Source organism: Garra rufa, chromosome 5 (assembly GCF_049309525.1).
Source record: "Garra rufa chromosome 5, GarRuf1.0, whole genome shotgun sequence".
Lineage (NCBI taxonomy): Eukaryota > Metazoa > Chordata > Actinopteri > Cypriniformes > Cyprinidae > Garra > Garra rufa.
In genome coordinates, this window is record NC_133365.1 from 55340426 (window position 1) to 55361399 (window position 20974).

At 30.1% G+C, this 20974-nt stretch overlaps 1 protein-coding gene across 1 annotated transcript; it reads right to left on the minus strand.

The window, feature by feature from the left end:
- Positions 1-4534: 4534 nt before the first annotated feature.
- Positions 4535-16966, minus strand: rab35a (RAB35, member RAS oncogene family a). The gene is made up of 6 exons (XM_073840948.1): positions 16736-16966; positions 15461-15511; positions 15014-15137; positions 9696-9820; positions 7770-7894; positions 4535-5486 (listed from the first exon to the last, which is right to left on the minus strand). Exons 1-6 carry the CDS (start codon positions 16785-16787, stop codon positions 5358-5360), a joined length of 606 nt encoding a protein of 201 aa, XP_073697049.1. The 5' UTR covers positions 16788-16966; the 3' UTR covers positions 4535-5357.
- Between the last annotated feature and the right edge of the window lie 4008 nt (positions 16967-20974).

Sequence of the window (20974 nt, forward strand, 5' to 3'; positions counted from 1 at the left end):
GATCCATTGTTGAGACAGTGATGGAGTGACACATTTCTACAAATTGGGGAATTATTGTGATGTTTTTATCAGCTGTTTGGACTCTCATTCTGACGGCACCCATTCACTGAAGAGGATCCATTGTTGAGACAGTGATGGTGTGACACATTTCTACAAATTGGGGAATTATTGTGATGTTTTTATCAGCTGTTTGGACTATCATTCTGACGGCACCCATTCACTTAAGAGGATCCATTGGTGAGACAGTGATGGAGTGACACATTTCTACAAATCTGATGAAAAAGCTTGAATGGCCTGAGCATCATATGACCTCAGAAGACTTGAATATAGTGCATGAGTCATCATTCTGCACAGAGCTCTGCATTATACTATGAACTTAAATGCATTGCATCCTGCACACTGTACAGCTTCTATTAATGCATGTCTTTAAGCTTAAGATTCACGTTCCTGCAGGAACAGATGGAGCAGATGAGCAGACATGACCTCCTGGGTCACCGCACCAGAAGGACGACAAATGAGGGCATCTGGAGCTAAAACTACAGTTCATCTTTATAGAGATGTCAGAAAACAGCAAAATACTATTTACACTTAGTTAAGAACATGCAAATCTCACCGCAATGATGCATGATATTCTGGGTGGTTGTCAGGACACAAATACATTTCCATGTAAAGAAAAACACTTGTATACACATCATATTCATTTAGTGTCACATGATCTTTTATTTGCTGCTTAAGAAATATGTTGAAAACATTTGTGTGGAAACTGATATACTACAATTTGAAAGTGTAAATAAGATTTTATTTTAATAAATTAATACTTTTATTCATTAAGGCTGCATTAAATTAATCAAAAGTGACATTAAAGGCATTTATAATACTCCAAAAGATTTCCATTTCAAATTAATGCTGTTCTTTCGAACTTTCTATTCAGCTGTAACTCCTTAAAAAATCAAATGCATGATGGTTTCCACAAAAATATTGGTCAGCGCTACTGTTTTTAACATTGATAATAATCAGAAATGTTTATTGAGCAGCAAATCAGTATATTAAAATGATTTCTGAAGGATCATGTGACACTGAAGACTGGAGTCATGATGCTGAAATGTCAGATTTGATCACAGAAATAAATTACATTTTAACAGATATTCGCATAGAAAACAGCTGTTTAAAATTTTAAACACATTTTCGATATTTTTGATCAAATAAAGGCAGCCTGAAAACATTAAAAAATCTTAACTAATTAAAACTTATGACCAGTGTTTTTTTAAATACAAAAAAAGTTAAAAAAAAAAATGTATAATTGTCCTTAACACAAATGGTAAATGTTCATTCATTTTACATGCGAGGGACACAAATGGCACCTATTTTGTAAAATGAAGTACCTGTAACAATTCAGAATCTAGCCTCACTGAATGATTTGTATCCAAAAATGTATTTAAACACTAACTGCCTTAAAGCTTATTCAGAAACAAACTACAGTCAATCATCTCAAAACCAATGCAAAACGTAGATCTGGACGAAAATAAAAGCATCAGACTGCATTAGTTTAGGGAACAAGCTGTATTAGAGCGACCCCTAGTGGCCAAACAACCACAGAACCACTTCAGTTAGTAAAGACAATGAGTAAACCTAACCACTTTGTTCTCTTAAAATGTTTATTATCGTTAGACTCGTGTTGGGACAATGAATATGAGTAACAGTTCATCTTTTCCAGTGTACACCAGATCATTACACTAAATAGAAGCACACAGACGCATGTGTCAGTGTCCACATGCAGACATGCGTGTTCGCTCATGTGTAGGTGCGTCATACAAGAGCAGACGTTTGACGATATGAACATAAATTAGCACAACAGTGGTTTCGTAAGGGTTTTGTCGCAGATTTCCTGTGAATACCTCAAAGCAAGAATCATTTGCTCCCATAGTCTATCACTGGAATTACACATCAGGGTCCAAAAGAGTCAACCGCAACACTCTGCTCTTCAAAATGTGATATTTCAGTCACAAGTGGCGCTGGTGTTTGGATATTCCTGCTGAAAAGGAACTGGATTGCGTTCAGAAGATCTGAGGAGTCAAATACAGCAAGTTACAGTCACATGATTCGCTTTGAAGAGGTCACTTTTCTCTTTCATATCGGAAAATAAGGAGAGATTATGCTTAAACCGACACTGAGAACCATAAATGATCATTGTGTCATCATTTACTCATCTTAAATGTTATTCCAAACCAGCTTAACCTGTGTTTTTATGTGAAACACAAAATGAGATTCATTAAGTGAAAGCATCATAACACACCTTTACTCCACTATTTCTGATCCACTGAGGACATCGAATGAGGGCAAGTAAATGAAAAGAGATTGTGCATTTGTGCACTAATTATTCCTTTAAAGGAACAGTTCACCCAAAAATGTGCTGACAAAGCCATCCTACAAGATGTAGATGAGTTTCTTCATCAGTTTTGGAGAAATATAGCATTTAATCACTGTCTCACCAATAGATCCTCTGTGGTGAATGGGTACTTCTGATTCAGCCAAAAAACACTTTTTCACTGAATTTATGGATGAAAAATGTCTTGATGGATTTGTTTCAGCTTTTGTCTTCAAGATGTTAATTGATGGACTAGAGTTAACTTGTGAAATATTGTCATGATGTTTTAATCAGCTGTTTGGACTCTCATTCTGATGGCACTGAAGAAAATCCATTAGTGAGACAGTGATGGAGTGACACATTTCTACAAATTATTTTTGCACTAATTATTCATTTAAAGAAACAGTTCTCCCCAAAATTTTCTGGCAATGCCATTCAAGATGTAGTCATCAGTTTTGGAGAAATTTAGCATTTCATCACTGTCTCACCAATAAATCATCTGTGGTGAATGGGTGCCATCAGAATGAGTCAAAACAGCAGATAAAAACATCACACTAATCCACAAATTAAGTTCAATTAACACGTGTTTTGGCTTGTAAACAGTGTTTGATCTGTGAATATTTCTCTCCTGATTCAGACCAGACCACTTTAATATACTTTCCTTATGACTTAATGATGGATTTATTTCTTCTTTTATCTTCTCAAGATGTTAACTGATGGACTGGAGTGGTGTGGATTATTGTGATGTTTTTATCAGCTCTTTGGAGTCTCATTCTGACGGCACCCATTCAATGAAGAGGATCCATTGGTGAGACAGTGATGGAGCGACACATTTCTACAAATTGGGGAATTATTGTGAATTTTTTTAATCAGCTGTTTGGACTCTCATTCTGACGGCACCCATTCACTGAAGAGGATCCATTGGTGAGACAGTGATGGAGTGACACATTTCTACAAATTGGGGAATTATTGTGATGTTTTTATCAGCTGTTTGGACTCTCATTCTGACGGCACCCATTCACTCCAGAGGATCCATTGGTGAGATAGTGATGGAGTGACATTTCTACAAATTGGGTAATTATTGTGATGTTTTTATCAGCGGTTTGGTCTATCATTCTGACAGCACCCATTGACTGAAAAGAAACCATTGGTGAGACAGTGATGGAGTGACACTTTTCTAGAAATTGGGGAATTATTGTGAATTTTTTTATCAGCTGTTTGGACTCTCATTCTGACGGCACCCATTCACTGAAGAGAATCCATTAGTGAGACAGTGATGGAGTGACACATTTCTACAAATTGGGGAATTATTGTGATGTTTTTATCAGCTGTTTGGACTCTCATTCTGACGGCACCCATTCACTCCAGAGGATCCATTGGTGAGACAGTGATGGAGTGACACATTTCTACAAATTGGGGAATTATTGTGATGTGTTTATCAGCGGTTTAGACTCTCATTCTGACGGCACCCATTCACTCCAGAGGATCCATTGGCGAGACAGTGATGGAGTGACACATTTCTACAAATTGGGGAATTATTGTGATGTTTTTATCAGCTGTTTGGACTCTCATTCTGACGGCACCCATTCACTCCAGAGGATCCATTGGTGAGACAGTGATGGAGTGACACATTTCTACAAATTGGGGAATTATTGTGATGTTTTTATCAGCGGTTTGGTCTATCATTCTGACAGCACCCATTGACTGAAAAGAAACCATTGGTGAGACAGTGATGGAGTGACACATTTCTACAAATTGGGGAATTATTGTGATGTTTTTATCAGCTGTTTGGACTCTCATTCTGACGGCACCCCTTCACTCCAGAGGATCCATTGGTGAGACAGTGATGGAGTGACACATTTCTACAAATTGGGGAATTATTGTGATGTGTTTATCAGCGGTTTAGACTCTCATTCTGACGGCACCCATTAAATAAAGAGAATCCATTGTTAAGACAGTGATGGAGTGACACATCTCTACAAATTGGGGAATTATTGTGATGTTTTTATCAGCGGTTTGGACTCTCATTCTGACGGCACCCATTCACTGAAGAGGATCCATTGTTGAGACAGTGATGGAGTGACACATTTCTAGAAATTGGGGAATTATTGTGAATTTTTTTATCAGCTGTTTGGACCCTCATTCTGACGGCACCCATTCACTTCAGAGTATCCATTGGTGAACAAATCTCCAAATCTGATGAAGAAACAATCTCATCTAGATCTTGGCTGTCCTGAGGATGAGAACATTTTCAGCCAATTATTTTTTTGCATGAACTATTCTCTAAACCCGCACTTTCATGCATGTCGTTGCATGTGAGATTCAGCATTTCCTCCCAGCTTTGTAAATATAGTAACTTTCAGTTGATGGCACCAGATTTACTAAACACTATTGTGTGTTTGATTGTATAATTTGTTAGTATAAAAATACACTTTTACAAAAATGAAAGACAAAAGAGAAAGCAAAAGGCAAAACAAGTGTCTCTTGGTAGTTGGCAGAGCAGCGCACGTTTGGTCCATAGCGTCTGTGACGACGTGCATGAAAACAGGACAATTCTCCAAATTTTATACATGGTCCTGATGGGTGCCAGTTGGTTTCGTCACATCAACACTGCAGTCGCTCACATTTGGCCTTGTTGGTTTGATTCCACAGCGATGTGAAACCCAGACAATGACAAAGATGCAAAATGCAAACATTTAGTTCTCTATTTTAAAATTTCTGCGGCAGATCTTCTGGGAAAAACAGACAATGATGAAGTGCCACTGGAATCCAATCCTGCTAAAACATCTTCTCCCAGCGTCCTCCCAAAAAAGTCCAAACGGGCTCATCATTAGTAAATCTCTATGGATATCTGTCATAACTAGTCTCTCATGGGTAGTTTAAGTGTGTTAAGTTGTCTGGATCTTGTCAGTTCAGTGGCGTTTTGTCGATTGGCTCTATAAGGGTGTGTGTGTGTGTGTGTGTGTGTGTGTGTGTATATGAGTCCGGTCCATTAGCAGCATTTTTTCTTGCGTTTGCTGCTCTTACTCAGTTTGACGACTTCGCTCTGCTGTTGCTGCTGCTGTTTGGCCACAGACTCTTTCCGCGCCTTCAGGACGAGCTCAGTGATGCAGTTGAACATCTGATGCACAGACAGACAGAACAACGTCAATGACACCGTATGAACGAATTAAAACAAAAAACAATGCATTTCTGTGCATTTGATGTTTGCTTAAAAATACATTTTAAAAAAAGGGCCCATACTTTAGACTTTTGGTGTATACAGTTATTTTAGAATCATCGAGTTATTATAGTTTTTACTAATATTTAGAATTTTTTATTTTTCTACTTTCATTTTCATTTTAATTGGAAAGCTTTATTAATTTTTTGTTTGTTTGTTTTTTATATTTATAGTTTTTAATAATTAATTTAATTTTTTTATTTTGTTTAATATAGTTCAAGCTTTAGTAATTTGAGTACATTTTACTCATTGATTTTATTAATTGTAATATATCTAGTTTTATTTGTTCTTTATTAAAGTATTTTTTTCATTTCTAGTATTTTAGTTTTATTAAGGTTTAGTTTTACTTATTTTAGTACATTACATGAAACTTAATTTCAAAGATGTAATAACTTTTTTGTAATACATCTACAGTTTTTATAGATTTTTAGCCTTTTTAAATGTTTTTATTTTTAGTTTGAAGTATTAGTGTTATTTATTACATCACATGAAACTTAAAGTTTTAATAATTTCAGTAATACACCACACTTTTTAGAAATTTTAAACCTTAATTTATTCATTTTAAATTTTGTAGTTTTATCAAGTATTAGTTTTACTTATTTTAGTACATAATTTTTTATTTTTGTAATTATCTACAGTTTTTATTCATTTTTAGCCTTTAATTTATTTTTTATTCATTCTTAATTGTTTTTCTGTAATATGTCTACAGTTTGTATTAATTTTCAGCATTTTTTAAATGCATTGTAATGTAATTTCTTAGTTTTATTAAATTTAAGTGTGACTTATTTTAGTACATCACATGAAACTTAATTTTAAAGTTTTAATAACTTTTTTGTAATACATCTACTATTTTTATTAATTTTTAGCCATTTTAAATGTATTTATTTTTTTATTTTTTGTTTGAAGTATTAATGTTATTACATCACATGAAACTTAATTTTAAAGTTTTAATAATTTTAGTAATACACCTACAGTTTTTTTTTTTAAACCTTAATTTATTCATTTTAAATTTTGTAGTTTTATCAAGTATTAGTTTTACTTATTTTAGTACATAATTTTTAATTTTTGTAATTATCTACAGTTTTTATTCATTTTTAGCCTTTAATTTATTTTTTATTCATTCTTAATTGTTTTTCTGTAATATGTCTACAGTTTGTATTAATTTTTAGCATTTTTTAAATGCATTGTAATGTAATTTCTTAGTTTTATTAAATTTAAGTGTGACTTATTTTAGTACATCACATGAAACTTAATTTTAAAGTTTTAATAACTTTTTTGTAATACATCTACAATTTTTATTAATTTTTAGCCATTTTAAATGTATTTATTTTATTTGAAGTATCAGTGTTATTTATTACATCACATGAAACTTAATTTTAAAGTTTTAATAATTTTAGTAATACACCTACAGTTTTTTTTTTATAGAAATTTTAAACCTTAATTTATTCATTTTAAATTTTGTAGTTTTATCAAGTATTAGTTTTACTTATTTTAGTACATAATTTTTAATTTTTGTAATATATCTACAGTTTTTATTCATTTTTAGCCTTTAATTTATTTTTTATTCATTCTTAATTGTTTTTCTGTAATATGTCTACAGTTTTTATTCATTTTTAGCATTTTTTAAATGCATTGTAATGTAATTTCTTAGTTTTATTAAATTTAAGTTTGACTTATTTTAGTGCATCACATGAAACTTTTAAATGTGTCTGTAGTTTTTTATTTATTTTTTAATATAAAGTTTTGGTTTTACATATTTTAGTACATCAAGAGAAACCTAAGTACTATGTTGTATTTCAGTTATTTAATTTCAAGTGATGAAAATGTTTTTTATGCTTTTAGTTTAGTTAACTATAATTATTATTATAGTTTTATACTACTATTTTCCAAGTCCACTGGTTAAACAACACTGGCACGGTTATTGACCTGAACTGATCTGAATAATGACTAAACTGTAGAGCTGCTTAATTGTTGAAAGTTAATTAGTTCCATAACTGATTCATTTTACAACATTAACACTGTTATTGTCCAATTTGACACTATGAAGCTTTTTTTAAACGATCTGTAGTATATAAAGCGCTATAGAAATAAATCTGACTTGCAGCACCAAATCAGTCCAAATGTATTTTTTAATGACACATAACTTGATATTTAATGCAATTGTGTTTAAACAGCTTGACTTACGTCCTCGACGTTGACGTTCTCCTTGGCGCTGGTCTCAAACAGTCGGATGCCCATCTGCTCAGCAAACTTCTGCGCGTCATTGGTCTCCACCACTTTAGAGGCGGGATCGTCATTCTTATTACCCACTGAACCCAGAGCAGAGGAAAATGAGCGTTAAAAGCAAACAGAACCAATGACAACAACAACAACAGGACCATCTGTACCAAGAGCAAAGAACCTATCATTCATCACAATGAGTTCATAACATGCTGAAAGACTGAATCTGATAAAACAGCATCAAGAAAAGTCAAGTTCATATTTCATCCCAAAATATTAAAAATGAAAGAAAAGATAAAAGATGCCTATTATTAGGACCATTATTTATATTTTGTTTTTGACTATTATTTTTAAGACAAGACTTTTTGTACAGAGTAATAAAAAAAGATCTCCAAAGATCCCACTACTGCAATGCTAGAAAAAATAATAAATAAAACAATAAAAGAAAAATAATTATGTAAAAAAAATAACAGGATTACACAGTAATATTGAATAGTATACAGTGCTACTTTAGAATAATTCGTTCTTAATATAGCTATGAATTTTTTTTAATGTATTTTACTTATATATTTCTTTTTATTTGTCTGCTTTTCATTTTGCTGTTTATTTTCAGTTTTTTTTATATTTATAATTTTGAATCATTATAAGCTTTTTATATTTTTTGTTTTATTTAGTCCAAGAATTATTTTAATTATATTATTTTAGTACTATATTATATTTATATTAATCGCATGAAACAATTTTAAAGTTTCAATAATTTTTGTAATATATGTCTACAGTTTTATTAATTAATTTATTTTTTGTTTTGTTTTAAGTTATAGTTTTACGTATTTTAGTACATGACTTGAAACTTAATTTTAATGTTTTAATAATTTTGTAGCATCTACAGTTTTTATTAATTTTTAGCCTTTTTAACTTAGTTTTTATTCATTTTTAATCGTTTGGTTTAGGTTTTACTTATTTTAGTACATCACATAAAACCTAATTTTAAAGTTTTAATAATTTTTGTAATATGTCTAGTTTTTAAAGTTTTAGCCTTTTGTATTTTTTTTATTAAGTTTTAGTTTTACGTATTTTAGTACATCACTTGAAACTTAATTTTGAAGTTTTAATAATTTTGTAATACATCTACAGTTTTTATAAATTAATCCTTTTTAATTAATTCTTTATTAATTTTTAATTTTTTTGCTTTTAAGTTTTACTTATTTTAGTACATGACTTGAAACTTAATTTCAAAAGTTTTCATTTACTTTTAGCATTAATTCATTTTTCATTCATTATTCACTTTTTTTGTTTGAGCAAGTTTTACTTATTTTAGTACATCACAAAAAAAAAAAATTAAAGGTTTAATAAATTTTATTAATAATAATAATAATCTACAGTTTTAGAAATGTAAAGCTTTTTTAATTAATTTGTATTCATTTTAAATTTTTAAATTTTAAGTTTTAGTTTTACTTATTTTAGTACATGTACACACGAAACTTTAAAATGTGTCTGTAGTTTTTTTTTATTTTAAAATATTTTAAATTATTTAATTATTTTAATTTCATATATCAAAACCTATTTTTTGATTAGTAATATGCATTGCTAAGAATTTAAAGGTGATTTTCTCAATATTTTGATTTTTTTTCTCAGATTCCACATTTTCAAATAGTTCTATCTCAGCCAAATATTGTCCAATCCTAACATAAATACATCATACATTAATAATAATAAAAAATAATTGACCCTTATGACTGTTTTTGTGGTCCAGGGTCACAAATCTTGATGGTGAAAAATATGTCTATCCATATATGAACGTTTTGCATGTGACTTTGTCAAACTGTAACTTTGACACATTTCTTTTGTAAAATTCATTGATTATTTTAGAAAAAGCAAAAATATATTTACCCAATATTCGACAAACGTCGTCACAGTTTTGATTGATTTCATGAAGCCAGCGTTTGACGTTCACAAACGACTCTGCGCTGGTGACGTCATAAACCACTATAACGCCGTGAGTGCCTCTATAGTACCTGAAAGAGACCACCACACAAACACAACCACATCAAAACTCTGAAGCTTTACTAACACAAAAAATAAAACCACAATAGAAGTCCTGAACTGAGATCAACCCAAAACAAATTAATGGGCACGAGAACATATTAATTGTAAGAAATAATTGAAAAACAGACAAAGTAAACTAAAACAATTAATTCATGATTTAGTTTAACATCAAGAAAACCTGCTTAAGAAAAAAGACAATTCAACACACCAGTCTCTGTAAGACTTTCCAAAACTGGGTTTTGAAAGTTGATGAAAAGCAAAGCAATTTAATTAAACCATGAAAATGCAAAAAATAAAACCATTTAAAATAAAATACGAAAATATTTTATAGAAATATTTATAGCGATTTAATAATAATAATTAGATAATTATTAATATACATATAACCAGTCAGGGAGTCTGCAGTGCAAAGCTAAATAAAAAAATATAATAATGTTAAAAAAGCTAATTAACGGAGCCCAAACTGACATTCAATTGTTTTTTTTGCAATTTATTGATTGCAATTTATTAAAAAATAAAACTATTTAAAATAAAATACTAAAATATTTTATAAAAATATATAAATAAGAATTAATAATATATAATGAATCATATTAATTATTTACCTGCATGTCATGTAACTATATATATATATATATATATATATATATATATATATATATATATATATATATATATAAAATAAAAAATAACAAAAAAAATAAATTAATATTTTAATATTTAAAATCTCAGAAGAACTATGTATTTTAGCTCAAAAGGGTCTGTTTTTAAAGACTACACAACCAAAGCCACACATTTGACTCCACAGAAACATTTTCAGCATGACTGGAACGCCTGGCATCCAATAAAACTTGAAATATTCAGTGTTTATTACGTTTTAGATAATCTCATCATGCTCTCAATGACCAATAAGAATGTAGTTTAACACATTTAACACATTTGTCCATGTTTAAATCCACAGATTTGTCCTAAAAATGTCCTAAAACAAAATTGACACTGAAAATGCTAAAAAAGTCAATTTGGCATAAAAAAAAAAAACAAGCCATCAATTCTGACTGGCACTTGATTAGCACATCACTTCAAGGAAAAGGTGACCCATGACTCTTTCACTTCCTGCAACTGATATCACAGACAGGAAGTGGTTATCTGAGGTGACTTAAGGCACACAACATCAGTTCCCATGTCAAAACATTCATCTTCATGACTTGAGGATTGTTCATGTTCATGTTTCGATGGTATCAGCTGGTTTAAAGCGAGAGCTCTTTCCCATGAGGCATAACAGAGGCTGTTTCTGAGCTGAAATTCACTTATTCTAATAGGAGACCACATACCAGCAAATGCATTCAACAGCAGCTTTTGTGATTTGCTAGGATTCACTTCATGCTGGAACTCAGTGCTACACGTCTCGAAAACATAGGACGATATATATACGAAATATAATAAGAATTATATCGATATAGGGAATAAATATAAAGGGTGAGAGATCATCTTCTGCAATAATTATAATAATTTTAAAAATTATTTAAAACAAGCTGTCGAAATCTTTATCCATTCATGTTATTAAATTATGCATAATATTAAATTAAATGTACAATGGTAAATGTCATTAAATGCAGAAGATTGTCAGTGTGAATGATTTAAAATGATTCCAGGTTTGCTGTGCTTATTTGTAGGGCTGAACAATTTGTTCAAAATGTTGTCATTTTATATCAATACAGCTACAAAAAAAATTAATAATAATTATTTTTATTATTATTACTACTATTATGTAATTAATTATAACAATTAAATAATAATAATTATAATTATTACTATACATATAACCAGTCAGCGAGTCCTTCCTGCAGTGCAAAGCTAAATAAAAATTAAATAAAATTATTTAATTAACGGAGCCCAAACTGTTGCTTTTTTGCAATTTATTGTCAGAATGAATTATCATTTAAACAAACAAAATTCAAACCATGTATTGTGTAATCACTGACAGACAGCCAAGACTCCAACTTTTATTAAAAATTTAAATTAAATTAAAAATAATTTAACGGAGCTCAAACTGTTAAATTCAAAAGCTTTTTTGAAATTTGCAATTTATTTTCAGATATAATTAACACTCAAATAAAAATAAAAATAAAAACATTTGTGTAAGCACTGACAGAATGGAATACCCATTTTATTAATTAAATCAATCAATTAAAAAAACTGCAGCAGAGTCAGTGAGTCTTTTCTGCAGAGCAAAGCTAAATAAAAATGTAAATAAAATTCAATAAAAAAATAATTTTATTAACAGAGCTCAAACTACTAAATTCAATAGCTTTTTTTGCAATTTATTGTCAGATATAATTATCACTTAAGCATAAATAAAATTTTATTTATTTATTAATTAAATTTTTTAGCCAAGACTTACTTTTATTAAAACATAAGATTAATTTTATTTTATTTACTAATAAAATTAATCAATTTAAAAAATAGTCAGCGAGTCTCTTCTGAAGTGCAGAGCTAAATAAAAATAAAAATTAAGAAATAATTTTATTAGCAGAGCTCAAACTGTTAAATTCAATAGCTTTTTTGTAATTTGCAATTTATTGTCTGATATAATTACCCCTTAAATAAAAACAAAAATCAAAACATTTGTGTAAGCACTGACAGAATTGAATACCCAAGACTAACTTTTATTAAAAAATAAGATCAATTTTATTTTATTAATATCAATCAATTTAAGAAACAACTGCAGAAGAGTCATCGAGTCTCTTCTGCAGTGCAAAGCTAAATAAAAAGAAAAAAGTAAATAAATTAATTAACAAAGCCCAAACTATGAAATTCAATTGCTTTTTTGCAATTTATTGTCAGATAAACAAAAATTTGTGTAAACACTGACAGAATTTAATAGCCAAGAATTACTTTTATTAAAACATAAGATCGATTATATAAATGTATTAATAAAAATTAATCAAAAAAAGAAAAAAAAAGAAACAATAATTAAATCATTTTACTCATGCATCCACTAAAAAAAAAAGCATAGTATTCAAGACTGATTTGGGGAGTTTTAATATTGACATGCATCAGAAAAAAAAATGTTTTTGTCTTCCACAAAAGCATGGGTTTAAACAATATTTAATTTAATAACTACTCTAAAACTGCACTAAGGCACTTCAAAGCCTGATCAGATTAAACGCTACAGTTTCCTTCAATCCTCACACTCTCTAAATGTCTTGGAAAGCATGAAGTCAAACATGCTCTCGTCATGCACCTCTCAGTATATTGAAAGCGAATGTATGAAGTGTCTAAAGGAAGGCGGCTTCGACCTGCGGTTTCCACTGACTGAAAGAGGAAACAAGACACTTTAAAACCTGCTGTGCCTCCGTTTGATTGCGAAAACACATCATTCAGATATCACTCTAAAAATATTACTTTAACACTGCAACACGCCATATTTAAAGGCATATTTGCTCAAGGGTATTCTAAGAATTAGAAACACAGTTCACAGCTAAAATACCAACAAACAGCTCTAGCACATATAAACCCTATTCATCAAAACAACCGGTTCTAATCTGCCACGAAGCAAACGGCACCCATGCCCAAGAACAACTAGCCAGACCAGAGAGAATGCATTCAAGGAAACAAAGAGGCAGAGAGAGTTGACATTTAACCAACCAGGCATGCATATATACATGTGTATATATGTGTAAACTGCCACTCAAAAGTTTGGGACCAGTAAGATTTTTTTTTATGCTTTTTTTAAGACTTTTCTGCTCATAAAGGTTGTGTTTATTTATTTAAAAATTAAGAACAAAAAATTAAAATTGTGAAATGTTAATGCAATTTAAATCAGTGGCTTTCTATTTGAATATACTTTAAAATATAATTTATTCCTGTGATCAAAAGCTGAATTTTCAGCATCATTACTTCAGTATTTAGTGTCACATGATCCTTCAGAAATCATTCTGATATATTGATTTATTATCAGTGTTGGAAACAATTGTGCTGCTTAATATTTTTTGGAAACCTGTGATATTTTTTCAGGATTCTTTGATGAATAAAATGTTAAAAAGAACAGCATTTATTTTAAAATAGAAAACTTCTGTAACAATAAACACCTTGTTTAAAGTCTGGGGTAAGTAATTGTTTTCTTTCTTTCTCTCTTTGAAAGAAATTAATATCTTTATTTTGCAAGGATGTGTTAAATTGATAAAAAGTGACAGTAAAGACTTATACTGTTAGGAAAGATTTCTATTTGGAATAAATGCTGTTCTTTTAAACTTTTCATTCATCAAAGATTCCTTAAAAAAAAAAGAATCACAGGTTCAAAAAAAATATATATATTAAGCAGCACAACTGTTTCCAACATTGATTTAAAAAAAAGTATTTCTGAAGGATCATGAGACATTGAAGACTGGAGTAATGGCTGAATTCAGCTTTGCATCACAGAAATAAATTATATTTTAAAGTATATTAAAAATAAAAAACGGTTATTTTGAATTGCAATATTATTTCAGAATATTACCTTTTTATCTGTATTTTTGATCAAATAAATTAATCTTTGATGACCATTTAATGAACTTTTGAGGGGCAGTGTTTATATATACGCTATAATTTGTTGTTTCATAATATTATTATATATTATATATAAATTATATTATTTCTAAAAAACATATGCTAAATTATAAAAAAATTTCACTGAAAAAAAAAATCAATAAAGTTTTATACAAATAAAGCTTTTTTAAAAAGTGAATACAAATTAAACGTATTAAAGAAAATTAATTTAAAAGTCATTTATTTTACAGTACAACTGTACAATACTAATATTTCTAGCTGTTTTTGGATAAACACACAAATGCACAAATGTCAATGTTTTAATTTCTTCATTTTCAAACGTTTAACCAACAAATGTTTATTTTAGTGGAAACATCGGTGGAAGATGTTTGGCAGATGTTGTGTTCACAAATGCACATTAAAGCAACTCAAACTCATCATAGATGCAGATGGAGTTCCTGAGGATTATTTACTGTGAACCGAATGCTCTGAAACGCTGAAAACACTGGCAAATCACAATCTGCTCACGTGTAAATGAACACAGTACCATTCTTCACTCTGCAATGCAATGCTCTCAATGCTGCCCTAAAATTGACCATAAATAAGAGGCAGCATGGGTTTAATGCGTTACTCACGTTGAGGTGATCGTCCGGAATCTCTCCTGTCCTGCTGTATCCCAAATTTGCAGCTTGACTTTCTCGCCGTTAATTTCCACTGTGCGAATCTTGAAGTCCACACCAATTGTGGTAATGTAGCTACCTGCAACAACACACACAAATCAGCATAAAAATCACAAACGCTCATGGAAATAAGCAGTAATGAAGAGTCCAGTTACAAAGCTGCTGACTTTATTATCTTAAGTCATAAATTTAGTATTACTGTAACCTTTATTATTACATTAAACAGCATTAAATTACTGTGTACGATTGTAGAAGTCAGCTTACAGCAGCTCAACTCATTTATATGAATGACAGAGAATCTGTTTGTAATCAGTTTTAGCGATTCAGGCTTCTATAACGAGCACTTTGTACTTGTTTCACAGTTAATGTTAGTTAAAAGCACATGTGACGTGTTGATCCTACCTGAAAATGTGTTATCAGCAAATCTCAGCAGTAAACTGCTTTTGCCAACACCTGTGGAAAAACAGAAAAAGCATTACAGCTTCACACCGAATACATGAAACGACATTCATAAGCTCTGTGGTCATAACTCACTTTTATAAAATCTATATAATTATATATTATTTTAAATATTTAAAATTTTGCATACCAGTCAAAAGTTTTTGAACAGTAGGATTTGTAATGTTTTTTCTTTAAATTTATTTGATCCAAAGCACAGCAAACACAGTAAAAATTTGAAATATTTTTACTATTTAAAATAACTGCTCTCTATTTCAATATATTTTAAAATGTAATTTATTTCTGTGATCAAAGCTGAATTTTAAGCATCATTACTCCAGTCTTCAGCGTCACAGGATCCTTCAGAAATCATTCTAATGTGCTGATTACAAAACATTTGTTATTATTATTATCAATATTTAAAACACCTGAGTATTTTCAGGATTATTTAATGAATAGAAAGATCCAAAGATCAGCATTTATCTGAAATAAAAAGCTTTTGTAAAATTATACATGTACAAATGCTGTTCTTCTAAATATTATACTCATAAAAGAATCTTCCACTCAGATGTTTTCAACATAATAACAGTAATAAAAAATAATTGAGCAGCAAATCAGCATATTAGATTATTCTTAAGGATCGTGTGACACTGAAGACTGCTAAAAAATCAGATTTAAAATCACAACAATAAATGGCATTTTAAAATACATTAAAACAGAAAACAGGTATTTCAAATAGTGCAAATATTTCAAAATTTTACTGTTTTTGCTGTGCTTTGGATCAAATAAATGCAGGTTTGGTGAACATATATATACACAAATTCATATATCAGTATAACATCTCAATTACATGATAAATATTAAAATAATAACACTAATAATGATGCATCTAGTTTGTTTATATATCAGTTCTGTTACAGACAGTTCAACTAATATGTCAGTCAATGTAACATATTAATATTTTCCTTTATTAAACAATATATAACCATTTGAGAACACACCCAGACTGAATGACTGTAAACTCTAAAGTATTGACAGGCCCATTAAATAAGCTTAAGCAGAAACAACATTACTGTCGACCTCATCAAATGTTATTTATAACCTGTCATATGAATCACTGTTTGCATTACGTGTATATCCAGAGCTAAAAACCCATCTGAAGTGGATCTAGTTCATGTAAGTGTCGTTGTAACTCAGCCGAGGCCTGTTTCCCGTCTCTCATCCTCGGTGTTTCCTTACCGCTGTCGCCGATGATGAGCAGCTTGAAGAGGTAATCATAGTCCCGCGCCATGGCCCGGATCGATTCCCCCGCACGGTCAGGCTGTCCAGAAGGCAAAACCCTCCCGCTGCTCCTCCTCTCCCGGCGGAGAGACAGCCGTATATGTGCTTAAACGTCTCCCCGGGTTTATTTTGAGCGGTTTGCGGGGTATCGGAGTCTCACACACCCATCTACACTCACAGCGGATCTGATGCTGCCCTCAGCCGCTCAAACAAACCCCGCCCACTACAACTCATGATGGACTTACTGCGCAGGCGCATAAAACACAGCGGTACTGCACTACATCCTCCAGCAGGGGGAGTCCAATCACTTCAGTCACATTTCAAATTATATATTTATTTATTAGGATTACAATAACAATCATTACATATAAAAACACATACATAAACACAGACATTGATAAAAAAAATACAATACCGATTAAATTATTATATATTTTTTTGTTTCTTTTGCTCACCAAGGCCGCGTTTATTTGATTAAAAATGCAATAAAAACAGTAATAATGTGTAATATTATTAAGGTTTAAATTAGCTATGCTCTATGTGAATATATGTTAAAATGTAATTTATTTCTGTGATCAAAGCGGATTTTTTAGCATCATTACTCCACTCTTCAGTGTCACATGATCCTTCAGAAATCATTTTAAAAAAATCTATTTAAAATAAATGCTATTTTTTATTCCTAAAAAATCCTGAAAAAATATTTTACAGGAGTAAATTGCATTTTAACATATGTTCATATATTTTAAATTGTAAATAAATTCACAACATGAGCAGAAGGGACTTCTTTAAAAAAAAAAAAAAAAAATCAGTACATTATAGTACATTTTTGACTGATGGTGTATTACACTCCAAAAAGTAGCAAATAAAATGTATTTAAATGTACTGGTTCTTTTACCATAAAAGCTGTTTTTATTAATATATGATTGACATTTAAAAAAGTCAAAGTGTCATTTAAAAGACCAATACCATGAGCTTATTTATTTGGCCAATGTGATTATGAAATCTTGGTGTAATGTGTTCATAGATGATGTAATGAATTCACAGAGCAAAAATTATGTGAATGAAGTGAAGTTAGTTCTGAGAAAAAATACTTTAAAATCCTTTAAAACTCTAATTCTGCGTATTTTTTCTTTTATAATGAATTTCAGATGCTTTTACAGTTGTCTAAATAATTTTGTGCCTCTAGTATACAGATCGTTGCATTTTTTATACTGTTTTGCATACTACTTTTAATATAATAACAGGGAATATACAGTAAGTACATATTACATTCAATATTTCCAAAGACACAAAGTACACAGTATATACTGCAGAAACAGTAAAAGTAGCCAATGTTGGTAAAAGACAAAAATAAGTGACCCCTGGAAAAAGAACAACCATGAAAATGTAGAAATTATTTTTTTTCCATCCAGTGTGTGTTGTAAACAAAGTTGTAGTGGCCGTTTTAAATGTACTGTTGCATTAAACATAAAAGCTCTTTATTAATTTGTCATCAAATAACAAAAAATATTAGAGTCATTAATTTAAATAAATAGAAAAATAGCATAAGCTCACTTTTTTAGCCAATGTGATTGTGAAATCTTGTTCATAGTTGATGTAATTCATTCACAGAGCAAAAATGATGTGAATAAAGTGAAGTTATTTCTAAGGAAAAAATCCTTTAAAATTGTTTACATTTTTAATTCTGCTGATATTTTCTTCTACAATGAGTTTCAGACCCTTTTGCGGTTGTCGAAATATTTTTGGGCTTCTAGTATACAGATTGTTGCATTTTTTATACTGTTTTGCATGCTACTTTTACTACAATAACAGCCAGTATACAGCATGTACATATTACATACAAGATTTCCAAAGGCACACAGTGTACATTACATACTACAGTATATACTGCAGAAACAGTAAAAGTAGCCAATGTCCACAAAAGACAAAAATAAGTGACCCTTGGAGGAAGAACAACCATGAAAATGTAAAAAAAAAAAAAAAAGTTTCCCACCAGTATCTGTGTTGTAAACAAAGTTGTAGTGGCAATTTTAAATCCACTGGTGCTTTAAAAATGAAAAAGCTCTTTATTGAATTATGATTATCATTAAATAACAACAAATATTAAAGTGTCATTAATTTAAAAACAAAATAGAAAAATAGCACAATCTCACTTTTTTAGCCAATATGATTATGAAATCTTGTTCATAGTTGATGTAATTCATTCACAGAGCAAAAATTATGTAAATAAAGTGAAGTTAGTTCTGAGAAAGAAAATCCTTTAAAATAGTTAAAATTTTAATTCTGCTGATATTCTCTTCTACAGTGAATTTCAGACGCTTTTACGGTTGTCTAAATATTTTGGGCCTCTAGTAAACAGATCATTGCATGTTTCATACTGTTTTGCATGCTACTTTTAATATAATAACAGGGAATATACAGTAAGTACATATTACATTCAATATTTCCAAAGGCACACAGTACACAGTATATACTGCAGAAACAGTAAAAGTAGCCCAAAATAAGTGTCCCCTGGAAAAAGATCAACCATGAAATTGTGAAATATCCTCCGATATCTAAGTTGTAAACAAAGTTGTAGTGCAAGTTTGACAATCTGTGCCCGGAAGTAATATTCTCTGAGGAAATAGACAAAATTGAGCAAATATTATTTATAACACTTGCTCATGTGAAGAAGGGAAGTGATACTGATTCCGAAGCAAGTTATAAATCTGTTTAGAAACCTTAAAATGACATAAAACTGCATATGGTGTGTGTTCATGGACACTTCATTATTAAACATGACTGATATGAGTGCATCTGTTACACAACAGACACGACAAATTTGCATGATATACCTGAGAAACACAATATTCAAATGCATAAAGGTTTGAAAGAAAGATCTATAATGAGCTTCTATAAACTCTCAGTGTCACAGAAGTGGATTTACCTCCACATTCTCAGAGCCAGAATAATGCAATGACAAGAAACAGGATGTAGATGTTTCCTTTCACTGTAACTGTGGAAATACTGATCAAGCAGGGCATAACTAGACAAATGGACATTCACTATGACTGGAAACATCATAAAATTCCCTGACATTTCCTGGTTGCTCATGACTGTTTGAGCCTCCATGTTTCAGTATATTTTTGTCTAAACCTATAGATAAAAAGACTCGTTCCACACTTAATGAGTGGCTTGATGGGTCGCAGACATAATTGTTAGAGAAGTCATTTTGCATCCACCCAGATTGACCTGATTATCGCCAGAGCAACAGGTTCATTTCATGCTTACACTTCATTTATTTACCCATGAGAGAAAACCATGAGTCTATCATGTCCTTCATCTTCAGCACATCTTTTCTTGCTTTTAAACCTATAGAGTTTGTCCTCTTAATAGTGTAGAGATGTAAGTTTAATCTAATTACACTCTCCAAGACTTACTGATTTCATCTAAAAGCATCTTTAATTTTTGCTTCATTTCCGAAGCAAGGTATTTGAAACATTGCCTATATTTATTTACTTATTATTTTTCATATATATCTATTACAATTAATTGCATTCAAAATAAAAGTTTTTGAGAACATAATAAACACAGTACACACACATATATTATGTATAAATAACATCCATATGCTTGTCTATATTTAAGAAAAACATGTAATGTTTATATATTAAACACATTTTTATACAATAAAAAACAATTTTTTTGAACCAATTAAATAATTTATATAAATATATACATGTAAATATTTTCTAAATATATACTGTATGTGTGTCTTTATATGTAGATAATAAATATACACAGTACACACACACACATATATATATTAGATAAACAAAAACTTTTATTTTTAAATGCCACTAATCACGATTAATCGTTTTCCAGCACTATATGAAAAATAAAACTAAATTATATATAAATCTATACATAGATATAAATGCAGATATGGAAATATATATTTATTTATCATTTACTACTAGTAAACAATCACAATTAGCACACTAAATTTGACAAAAACAACTAAATCTGTCATTTATTATGTACATATAAATACACACACATGCATGTGTATATTTAAGAAAAACATGTTATGTTTATATATTAAACAATGTATGATATAAATATGTACATGTAAATATTTTCTAAATATATACTATAGGTGTGTGTCTTTATATTTATTATTACATAATAAATATACACAGTACACACACACACATA